Source organism: Hylobates moloch, unplaced genomic scaffold, assembly GCF_009828535.3.
Source record: "Hylobates moloch isolate HMO894 unplaced genomic scaffold, HMol_V3 SCAFFOLD_5, whole genome shotgun sequence".
Taxonomy (NCBI): domain Eukaryota; kingdom Metazoa; phylum Chordata; class Mammalia; order Primates; family Hylobatidae; genus Hylobates; species Hylobates moloch.
In genome coordinates, this window is record NW_026652280.1 from 20,331,921 (window position 1) to 20,343,963 (window position 12,043).

Here is a 12,043-nt window from a genome sequence, read left to right on the forward strand (position 1 = left end):
CACCTCAGCACGTCAGCCACCTGGTCTATGTCACTGGCAGTCAGACCTTGTCGGGTGCCACCAGGCCATTTGTGGGCCCTGGAAAGGTGGAGGAGGGGTGGAGGAGGAGGCAAAACCTGGTGTGTCAGGGGACTTTCCAGAGGGTTTGTTAATTTGCCCTGGATGCCAGTACCCAAAGCCCACTCTCTATAGGCTCTGACTTTATTTCTTCTGGGAGCTAAACTGCTTCTACCTCCACCTCTTAGATGCAGAATCCAGTCTCAGGGAAGGATTAAAGACAGACTGCAGGCTAAGATGGGCTTTGATTCTTTTCAAAAAGATCACACACTACAATAATAATTACAAATGAGCTGCAGGCAGAAAATACTGGACAAGGAGTCAGTGGCCTGAGTTCTAGTCCTGACCCCTCCACTTAACAGTCGTATCACTTTGAGCCTCAGTTTCCTCTTCTGTAAAATGGGGATCAGTATGTCTGTCCTGCTCACCTCACAGGGTCGTGAAGATCAGATGACATGAAGAATGTGAGAAGATTCTGAAACCTACAAAGCGACATGTCGAGAGAATTGCTTGAGCCCAGGAGTTCCAGGCTGCTGTGAGCCACCATCATGCCACTGCACTCCAGCCTCCACCCTCGGCAACAGAGAGGGACCCTGTCTCTAAAATAAACAAACAAATAAATTATAAATAAATAAATAAAAGTAATATGTGAACACTGTAAAGTGCTATTAACTTTCATTAATTTAGCTTTTTTCTTAAAAAATAATTTCTGACTTGAATTAGTTCAATTTCTATCTCCTGCAGTCACATGCTTGCGCTTACTTTAGTTTGCCGTTATATAGTTTTATTAAAAGTAGATATGCCCATCACGGGGAATTAACCATTGAATGATCCTTAAGAAATTGACTTGTCATCCGCAAATATCCTTCTAACACCAATTTAAAGGTGGGGGATCTGAGGATGTGTGTTTTCCCTCTTCCTTTGTCCTGTCTTCCAGACTGGACGTTAAACTCTACTAGGCCAACAGCCCTGGCCTTTCCCAATTTGTTTGATGCCCACAACGTGGCACTCGACGGTTGCCTTGCCCTCTAAAGAGACGCAGCAAACGCTTGTCTGAACGCAAGCGGGATAAAGAAGACGCCCCTGCTGTGGAGATCAGAGCGCCTACTGAAAAGGAGATTTTAGGGATGTTGTCCTCTAGGTCCTTGAGCTTTTATAGGAAAGCATTTTAATTCACGGTTCAGGCCACCAGTTCAGGGAAGGCCAAGCGCCCGCCTCAGGTCTCGCCTCAGATTTGAGGGGCGCTACGTTCACAGCGCCATTGTCCATCCGTACTGCGGGAGGTGAAACACACTCACCCTATCAAATCATCTTTTCAAATGGCCAATCAGTCACTGTGGGCCACGGTGGGGGTCCAAAGGAGAAAGAACTGCAAGCCAATTACTCCTGAACCCTCGGGGTGGCGCGAGGCCTCTTCCCCGGGAGAAGGTCTTTCCCCAGCTAGCTCTGGGCCATCTCCTTGGCCCGGAGTGTTGGAGGGAGGCGGGAGTGCGACACCGCTGCACAGCAGTAAAGGAGCCTGCCCTCCCCGCAGGACAGGGGGTGGGAGCGAGGAACTCCAGGTGGGTCTCCTGTGGGACCTGAGCCCGGCGGCACATCCGACTCGGGGCTTCCAGTCTCCCGCTGGGCGATCGGGCGCTAGAGGTCACCAGACTTGCGGACATAAATGGCCCTGGGGTGGGCGCTGGGGGGAGGGAGGGAGGCTGCCGGCGCTCAAGTCCGAGGGGACTGGGAGGAGTTAAAACAGATACAGACGGACAAACTAAACGCGAGGTCCTGGACTTCTTACAACCGAGCCAAGAAAGGAGTGGGTCCAGAAAAGGGAGCCAGCGAGGGGAAATTCAAACTGGGACGAGTGCGGGGCTGGGAAGCCTTCGGCTGGGCCTCGGCGCTTCCAGGGGGCACAGGCCAGGGTGGCGGCCCCGCGGAGGTGAGCCAGAGGCAGCTAGAGGGGCGAGTCTGAAGCTGGGGAGCGGTGCGTCCAAGGAGAGAGGTGATCGCCAGGGGATAGTCTGAAGTGAGAGGGTAAGCCCGAAGTAGAGGGAGACAAACGCAAGGGGAGAGATGAGCCCAAGGGCGTCGGCCCCACTGAGGCAGGACTAGGGGTGCGCCGCGACCAGGTTCCCGAGCCCGTCAAGCATCCCGCCGCCGATCCCCGGAGTGTGTTTTTAAAGCTTAAAACGGATCAAGAGGTGGGAGGGGAATATTCCTAGTGCCAGCCCGGGGGTGGCCACGAGAGGACCCTGTGGCTGGGCCGGGTGAGGACACGCCCCTCTGTGTAGGGAGGGGCCAAGAGAAGGGGCAGGGTCCAGGGCGAGAGGGGAGGAGCCGAGGGTCAGTTGGCTCCCCGCCTTTAGCGCCGAGAGCCCCAGCTACCCTGAGCCCGAACTTCCGACTTCTGGGACTAAGGCGGCAGCCGGCTGAGGGCTCGGCCACCCCCAGCGTGCTCAGCCCGGGCGGGCTTCGCCCGCGGAGCTTGACTTAGGGTCGGGACCCGTCGGGTTGCACAGCCGCACTCGGGAAGACCCGGCTTCGGGCCTCTCCTCTCCGTCTCCAAAGCGCCCTCCGGCCTCCCGGCGCTACCCATGCACCTGCCGGGCTGCGCGCCAGCCATGGCCGACGGGAGCTTCTCGCTTGCCGGCCACCTGCTCCGCAGCCCGGGCGGGAGCACCTCGCGATTGCACAGCATCGAGGCCATCCTGGGGTTTACCAAGGAAGACGGGATCCTCGGCACCTTCCCGGCGGAGCGGGGCGCCCGGGGCGCGAAGGAGCGGGATAGGAGGCTGGGCGCTCGGCCCGCCTGCCCCAAGGCGCCCGAGGGAGGCGCCGAGCCCTCCCCGCCGCCAGCTCCGGCGCCCGCCCCCGAGTACGAAGGTGAGTGCTCACCCCCGGCTGTGCTAGGCCCTTCGGGAGCCCGAGCTTAGGAGTTGGCCAGACGAGAGCTCCCCTTCCTTAACTTTTATTAAGGCACCTGGGCGCGGGGTTGGGGACTCTGTCTATGGCAGGAGCTTCCAATTTGCATTCAGAGAAAGCTTAGGACCCATCGCCGCCCTCACCCCGGACCTCCCGGGCCATCTCGGAGCCCGCAGGCGGGCTGGCCAGTGCCCACGGCGAGGCAGGGTCGGCCCAAGGGTGCTTTGGGGAGTGTATCTGACCCTCCCCGGCCTCGTCGCCCCAGCCCCTCGCCCCTACTGCCCCAAGGAGCCCGGGGAGGCACGGCCGAGCCCAGGGCTGCCCGTCGGGCCAGCCACCGGCGAAGCGAAACTGTCAGAGGAGGAACAGCCCAAGAAAAAGCATCGGCGGAACCGCACGACTTTCACCACGTACCAGCTGCATGAGCTGGAGCGCGCGTTCGAGAAGTCCCACTACCCGGACGTGTACAGCCGCGAGGAGCTGGCCGGCAAGGTCAACCTACCCGAGGTCCGGGTCCAGGTAAAGCGCCCAGGTTGAGGAACAGGGATCTGGGAGGGCCCGAGGCCCAAATTGCAGCCAATGCTTCTCGGAATTCACGGGCGTCCATGCATTTATTACTGTCCTTCCTCGACTTGGCACGCCCAGAGTCCCAAGGGAGAGGCACAGATCTTCGATGTTCCCTGTGCACCACCCTTCAAGCAGTCTGCTCTGGTGTGTAGTACGAGCTTCCCTTTGGGGGTTTCCCTCTTCTAAACTCAAAATAGAAGATGGGAATGACTTGCGAGATGAAGAGGCCGACAGCTCATTAGACATAGCCAGGAAGGAGTTGGGGGTTGCTGAGTGGAAAGGGAATGCAGGTAGGGATCGAGGGTGACAGGATTGGGGCCCCAAATGCCAGCCTCGTCACTAGCTGCGCATACCGAGTTGAAACCGAAAAGCCTGTTTCCTTGCGAAGGGCCTGGCACCTCGCAGTTGAAACTTTGGGTGGATTTATTTAAGAAACTGACTTTTCCTTTTCTGGTGCACATCCAACCAAACTTCTTGCTGCAAAGGCCTTTTCTTTTTATTGTAAAGGGGTTTTCGCTTTAATTAAAGCTGAATTATCTTTAATCCCTGATCATTAAAATATTTGAAGGCCTTAAATATTTGCTAGTCATCTGTGAAAAATCTGGGAGGATTTCCAAATTGGGAGAGTTTACAGAGGGCTGAAAGAGAGACATTGGGAACAAATTTCACTGCATCTGAAAGGCAGTGGAACTAAGATGGGATTTTTGTGTGTGTCTAATAAATTAGATTTCCAGGAAATGAGAATATTCAAGTGTTCGGAGCTTTTATCCATGTCTTAAAAGTAAAAGAGGACAAGCTGCTCCTTTTTCTTTTCTGCTTAGTTTAAGAGTTGAAAGTAATGAGTAAAAGTCATGGCTTAAAAAAATATAATTCCCTAATGTGACTTGGGATTAAACAGCAAGGACAGTTCAATGTCTCCTAATTTGGGACAGTAAAGTTGCAATGATTTCACTGAAGGGGTGGAAATTTTATCACCTGCTTTCAAAAAAGGAAGGATGGGAGAGGGAATGAATACAAGAGAAAAGGAGAGGCAAAGCCTTCCAGTACCCTACAGAATCCAAGCAAAGCAGACTCAGCTCCCTGGGCACCTGAGCCCACCGGCATCCTCCCTTGTTACTTGTTCAGGGGGTTTGGCTTCTCCTCTAAGTTGTGAGATCCTTGAGAACAGTGTCTGTGACTTCTTTGTGACCACAGGGCCAGCACAGCACCCAGCATATGGCCATTCTTAACACATGACTATGATGTAATCAGACGGTAGAGATACTAGGTAGGATCTCCCACACTGAGGGCAGCAGTAGAGCATTGCAATAACCGACCTCAATCCTTCTGTCTATAACACTGGATCTGAAGGCTACAGCTGATGTGGTAGGGAATGGAGTGGGACAGACAGAGAAGCTGAGAAGGTGGTGGGACAGGAGCCCTCACCCAAATCAGTGTTTCTTTTCTCTACTGTTGGCAAATATCTAATATTTAAGGGAGACTTGAGGTCTTAGATATGCAGATGAATCTTTTCTAGGATGGTACAGGGTACTTACACTTTTGTGGTTTCTCTTTTTCTCCCTAATTGGAGCCTCTCACACGCTTGTCCTGCGGTGTTTAGGTGCTGGATTGCTGTTCTTTCAGCTCTCCTCTGGGGTCCCCTTCCCTTATTGACTGAAAATTACTTTCTCCCTTCTGAGGCTGCAACAATCTCCCCATTTCCCTTCATAAATATAGCACTAAAGCCACCAGTTTGGCTGAAGTTCTTTTGTGTTCTCTGCTAAATGGATTTTCTGTCTTACCTGTGAAGGTGGAACTGGTAGTAAAAATGTAATTACACATTTTCCAGCGCTTTTATCAAATCAGTAATGAAGTTTCATTGGAAGAACCCGACGTTACTCTTGGCAAGGACTTTGTATTGATAAAGAAGAAGAAGCAAAAAACCTTGTCATTGAGCTAAGGTCTTAGGGTAATGTCAAAATTAACTTTGTAATGTAAAAGTAGATCTAATAGACTGGAATGATTGTACTCTTTGAAAGTAATAACAAACAGCAGAAATAGTAAGCAGATATCAATTAAATAAAAAATAAAAATGTTAAAGCAGCAATTCAAATATGGTTGGGACAAAATAAGCCCCACTTGCCCCTATCTAGTTATCATAACCAGTAATCCGTGAAAAGAGCTGAATTTTAAGCCCATTCTTGCCAATTACTCTACTTAACAATATTTATTTATACCTGTATTTAGAGACAAAGGGTAGGTAAAGCAGAGAAAGTCTGAGACCAAAATACAGCAACTTAGAGCTGTACCATACAGAGAAGAAGCAAGTCTAAACTGTTAGGAGGGGCTGCCAACCAGCAGGTCACAGAAAATTGGTGAGATCTCGTTTCAAAGTTCTACGATCCGATTGCAGAGTTAAATTCACTTTTTTTTCTGAGCTTCTGCTACGCACTAGGAGTTGGAAACAGATACAACCACAGCTATGGATAAACAGAGAAAAGGGTGGGACGCCACGGAGGACTAGGAAGGGACAAAGAGACTCAGAAGAGAGGATAATAGAGAGAAGAGGCAAAAAGAGAGAGAGAGAGAGAGAAAGGGGATGGAAAAGAAAAGAGAATGCGAGGTGGGAGGAGTCGGAGTGGGTGGAAGGAGGGAAGATCCGGGCCTCTCTCGGCAGGTGCATAACAGTTGCGCCCCTAGTTTTATTTGAGGGGGACGGAGTGGAGCCCGCCGGGCTGAACCGGCTCAGAGTTGGGGACGCGGCCGCAGCCTCCGCTGCCGCCCGACGGCCCCTGTGCTCTCTCCTGCAGGTGTGGTTCCAGAACCGACGGGCTAAGTGGCGGCGGCAGGAGAAGCTGGAAGTGTCCTCCATGAAGCTGCAGGACTCGCCTCTCCTCTCCTTCAGCCGCTCCCCGCCCTCGGCGACGCTGTCGCCCCTCGGCGCGGGCCCTGGCAGCGGTGGCGGGCCGGCTGGGGGCGCGCTGCCGCTGGAGTCCTGGCTGGGGCCGCCGCTGCCGGGCGGGGGCGCCACGGCGCTGCAGAGCCTGCCGGGCTTTGGGCCGCTGGCGCAGAGCCTGCCTGCCAGCTACACGCCACCGCCGCCGCCGCCGCCCTTCCTCAACTCCCCGCCGTTGGGCCCCGGCCTGCAGCCTCTCGCGCCGCCGCCGCCCTCCTACCCGTGCGGGCCCGGCTTCGGGGACAAGTTCCCGCTGGACGAGGCGGACCCGCGCAACAGCAGCATCGCGGCGCTGCGTCTGAAAGCCAAGGAGCACATCCAGGCCATCGGGAAGCCGTGGCAGGCCCTCTAGGGGCACTGGAGACCGTCTTGGGACCCGACCCCGGGCCGACCGCACCGTACCCACATCCTCTCTCCCAGGGACCCTCCCGGAACTCGGCCCCTCTTTCCCTGTCGCCTGCAAGCCACCCGCCAGGCATAGTTCAGGGCCATGCCCCTGCTCCCGACGCACGGGGAGAAGGGCGACTTTCAGGCCTGAGGAGAGGCCCTGTGGCCGCCTCAACACACTTCGCGGACCTCAGCCCTGCAGCTGGAGGGCAACAGGCTGCCGGGCCCCGCTGGCTACGCCGCTCCCATCCCCGCAGGCGCTGGAGCCTCCAGGCCCAAACAGGCTGAAGCTCCTAAACTTGGCCATTCCCAGGAGGCTTGGAGACCCCCCCCAGATAACCATAACAGGGAAGCAGGGGAGGCGGAAAAATAGAGTTTGAGAAACTTTTGTATAAGTAGTTTCAAACTATTTGAGAGGAGAATTAAAGACATGCTTGTTTTGTTTCGACTCTGTTTAAGCACGCTCAGGACTTGGGGAGAGGAGTGAATATTGGGGTACGGGAGGAGGGTGCGTTGACGGACAGGGTGGGTCAGGGAAAGAGGAGGACTGCGAAGAAGCTCAGGGTTTCCTTGTGAAAATTCTAGGGACACTTCGCTGCAGCAGAGAATCGTCCCCCTTGGGAACGCTTCGGCGGCCTAGACCCGAGGCGCCCTTCCCCGGAGCCCGCGTGCTCGCGTGGGGTCCGGAGTGGATGGGGCTAAGCCTCAGCCGCTAGCGCGCTCCCAGTTCCCCCGCTAGCCCCATAGTCCAGCGGCAGCTGATACTTTCAAGTTTGACTTCAATAGAAAGCTTCAAGACCACCTTGCCTAGGGCGAGAGAGAAGTGTCCCCTGGCCCCTGGCGTCCCCGCTCTCCTAAGGACTCCTCTCAGCTCACCAGGTAGATCTCCGGTTCGGTGCCAGTCCCTAACCCCCAGGGTTGATGACTAGCGGTACAAGAACTGAGGCAAATATATGCTTTTCCTTTTCGGAGGCTCGAGACTCTCTAACCTCCCCAACTCGCTCCACACTCGCCAACCCAGAGTTCGGTAAAAGGCGCGTCTGGTGAGGTGCCGCGCTCGGAGAGTGTCATGGAGCGCCCTACGCCACCGCCCCGAGAGCTAGTTCTTGCGGGCGTGCCCTAGACAGTATCTGCAGTTCTTTGGCGCCGGCTCTAGGGCGAGGAAGGAATCCCGAAATCTCAGCCCGCTTCACAAGCTCCTGAGACTCTCGGAAGGAGAGTCCCGGACTCCCGCCTGAGCGTGCTCGATATCCACCGTTGACACTGGAAGCTGGGCCACCGCCAGCAGAACCTGGATGCCCGCCAACAGGTCCTGGGTGGGGGGACGTCCACCCCACAACCCCCGTCCCTAAGCGTGCTTTCAGGATGCTGCGCCAGAGCCTTAATTAGCATCAACTGGCTACTGCCTGTCGGTCCTGAGCAAATTAGTGAAGCTCCCAGTCCCCTTTCCTCGTCTAAATAAACCCTGTCTCTCTGGAAGGTGGGAAAGATGGAATAAGATCACCTGTAAAGGCTTTGTATAACGTACCAAGACCCTGGCATGACGCAATATGGATTGTAATCACCGTCCCCATTTCCCCGAAATTCCCTGGCTGTTCTCCGGTTCCTGAAACCGACTTAGGAAAAGGATGACCACGCTGGAGCTGGGAATATGGGAAGCCTCATCATAGTTTCCAGTCCTTTCTCTGCGGGTCTAAGAGGCCATTGCATAACCAGGGCTGTGTACCCCAGATGGTGCCTTGCACACAGTAGGCTGATCAGTAAAACTTTACTGAATAAATTATTTCCTTCAAGAGGTAGGGAGTAATATCTGCACTTTCCCTCACAAGGATGTCTCCTTGGGGGGAGATGGATGGAGCAGCCCATGTGCTATCACCTCTTATCAAGAAAACAAAACCAAACCAGAATGAATGTGTGTTTGGCCTATCATTTGTTTCATCCTTTCATTCCCTAGGGATGATTTATTTACAGAACTTCGAACTTCGTGGGCTCCAAGTGAGTACCACACCTGCCGTGTCCTCCTTCTTAACGCAGTCTTGGGCACCTGTGACCTTGAGCACGCCACCGTCAGCATCTTCTTCACTTCCCTTAGATCATTGCCAAGATTATCCATTTCGTCTCCTCTGTGCTGTTTTTCAATTCTTTCCCTATGAGTTTTTCTGCTACTTCCCCTTCCTCTTCTACTGTTTAGTTTCAGATGAGAATAGATTTTCTTCTAAACCATCTCTCCAGGCATCAACAGAGTGAGCCATACCCAGATTTCAGAGACAAGCCCTTGGAAAATGATCACGAAAATATCAATAGCTAATAATTATTGAAGGCTTACTATGTGCCAGCACTCTTCTGAGAGGTTTACATCTACTGGCTCAGTTAAGCCTCACCACAATCCTACCAGGAAGATACAATTAGCCCCATTTTATAAATGAGGAGACTGAGGCACGGAGAGGTTGTCCCAGTTTACACTGTTTCTAAGTGTTGGGGCTGAAACAACCAAAAGTGTCCATCATGGTGCGTGTTGCGAAAACATTGCCGATAAGTGCTCCTTATATCAATTCTACGACAGCTCATTAGGCTATATTGGGCACTGAGATCCTGAGCGGTGGGCACTAGCTGTGCTTTCCTGAGCCTCCTGGAGAGATCTTCACACAGCATCTGCCCCAGGGTTCCCCCGTCGCCAAGCCCCGCAGGGCAGCTCTGAGGGTGGGAGATTCACTGCCAGCTCTGGGAGTAGGGGTGCAGATGGGGCGGGAATCCAGTACTTAACTCTGGCTGGAGGTGAGCAGCTTGTGATAAAGAGCATTAAAACCCCGATGGCCCTGAAACACTTGGGGCCCCTCTGCTCAAGCCCATGGCTAGAGAAAACACTTTGCAGAGGCGCCGGCCGAAGTTGAGTCACAAGCTTCCAAAACTAGACTGTTGGCTCGGTCTAGGACGGGCATGAGGCTTTCAGGGACCCCGAGGGAAGCCTGCATCACTTTCCCAAGAATCACATTCAATGGTTCTTGAATCTTCTCTAATGAGGCTGCAAGTTTGGCTCAGGTGTTGCTACCAGTGCCCACAGAAGGAAAACAAGAACCACATGGGTCTTACGAGGTTCCAGAAGAAAAGGCACCGTGCTGCTCCAAGCACAGACCTAGGGCAAGCCTCGATTGGCTTCAGTCAATTCAAGAGGTCTGGAGATGCTTCCTTCCCAAACCCCGACGACGTCTGCTCTGACCCGCCCTAGGAGGAAAGCAAGCGGGTCTGTAGACCGGGATCATCTTCTGCTCTTGCGAACCAGGTTAGGCGGGGCCTGCGCGGGGCTCTCAGATAGCGAAGGCGGGGCGGGGAAGGACGCCGCGAATTGAACCGCGCCGAGAGAAGGGCGGAGTCAGGCACTTTTGGGGAGGTGGGGAGCTGACCGCTCTTTGAGCCTCAGGGAACCTCCGCTGACCCAGAGAGCCGGAGCCTGCCGGGAGCGGACCTCCCCCGCGACCTTGTGGCCACCATTTGCCAGCCCCACGGCAGTTTTTGTTCTGTTTTGTTAGAGACAGGGTGTCGCTCTGGCGCCGAGGCTGGAGTGCAGTGGCGCAATCATAGCTCACTGCAGCCTTGACCTCCCAGCCTCAAGCGATCCTTCTGCCTCAGCCTTTCAAGTAGCTGGGAACACAGGAACCAAGCTCGGCTAATGTTTTTTGTTTTCACTTTTTTGTAGAGACGAGGGTCTCACTATGTGTGCCAGGCTGGCCTCCAACTTCTGGCCTTCAGCGACCCTCCCGCCTCGAACTCCCAAAGCGTTGGGATTACAGGCGTGAGCCACCGCGTTTTAAGTTTTGCGTTTTTCCCTTTCTGGAGCAGTCTCTGCGCGCGAGGGCGGCGTGTCCATAATGCGCGCCACGGCTCCCGGCTTCTGTTGGCGATGCTCGCAGCCCAATTTCTTTCCTGCACGGACGCAGGGGACTGAGGGCTCGGCCTCTCTGGATTGCTGGGCTCCAGAGGCTCGACGTTAAGAGAACAGCTGTAGGATCGCGGAGGCGCCCTCGCTCAGTGTCCTGCGGTTAGGCATTGCGGCCCTGGACCGGTCCAGGCTGTGTATCCCTAGTGGATTTCCTAGTTCCGCACCCGATTCTGTCCCCTGCCGGTTCGAGCCCCGACCTGAGCTGCTCAGGAGGGTGATCCGGGCTGGTCAGCGTGGGATGGGGTGGAGGGACTGGAAGAGAACCCCCAAGAGGGGCGGGCTTTGACCAGAGGTCAGCAACTAAACGGGGACCACCCTGCTGAATTTATTTATCCTAAATACATATTCAATGTTTAGGGAATGGGAATTGTCAAACTAGTGGAGACAATCCCTGCCTGTCCCCCACCCCGCCCCAGTTAATCTAGAATCTGGTGAGGGTAGAGGGAATGCCAATTCCTGCCTCTCTAGTCCAGATTCACAGGCTAGTTGAAAGTCTTTGCGGAGACGGCCCGGAGCCCACGCGCAGGAAGCTGGGGGCAGGGGCGGCAAGAGATACCAGGACCCCCAACTCAGCTTCCAGAGAGCGCGTTCCCCACACGGTCGGCGTACGGTGAGGGCACCCTGGGTGCGCTCCCAAGAGCCTTGGCGGCTTCAGCATTTGATGAGATGCTGTCTCCATCATCCACCCCATCCAGCTCTGCCCCTCGCCCCAGGCTCCCAGCCTTGCCCAGTCCGCTGCTCCAGCCCACATTCCAAGAGCTCCTTTTCACCAGCAGAATCTTATTACATGAATGGAATCCAAGCCTCCAGGAGGTGGGCATGGAAAGACTGTCAGGGAAGATAAAATTAAAAATTAATTTATTAAAAAATACAATTAAAGTAATTAAAAGCTGCAGTTCCTCTTTGCTCAGGTAGCCAGAGCTCCGCACTCTCCCTTGGTGCCTTCTCGCTTGCCTGGTAAAGGCTAGACCCCGCAGCGCCAGACGGGCGCACCCGACCCTTGTGGAGGCGGATAGTGCTCTCTGTGACCTTGTCGTCTCTTTTATTGGGGAGCAGCTCTAATAATCTGGCCTCCGCTTGTTAACTGTACAATAGTGGAGAGAGTTAATGACTCATTAGTGATTAATGCCTTTACCACGCCTTAATTGCTCACTATAAAACCCCTTTGGTAAACTGGATTAAATCATCTAGATCCTTGGCCACACCTCCCCCAGCCCTGGCGGACACGGAAACTGCCGGGTTCCCCA

The 12,043-nt window shown here is 54.5% G+C and overlaps 1 protein-coding gene across 1 annotated transcript; it reads left to right on the forward strand.

The window, feature by feature from the left end:
• The first annotated feature begins 2,394 nt into the window (after window positions 1-2,394).
• Window positions 2,395-8,761, forward strand: RAX (retina and anterior neural fold homeobox). Its single transcript, XM_032151696.2, has 3 exons — window positions 2,395-2,931; window positions 3,236-3,489; window positions 6,327-8,761. The coding sequence occupies exons 1-3, from the start codon at window positions 2,643-2,645 to the stop codon at window positions 6,822-6,824; spliced, it is 1,041 nt and encodes a 346-aa protein (XP_032007587.1). The 5' UTR covers window positions 2,395-2,642; the 3' UTR covers window positions 6,825-8,761.
• Window positions 8,762-12,043: the final 3,282 nt, after the last annotated feature.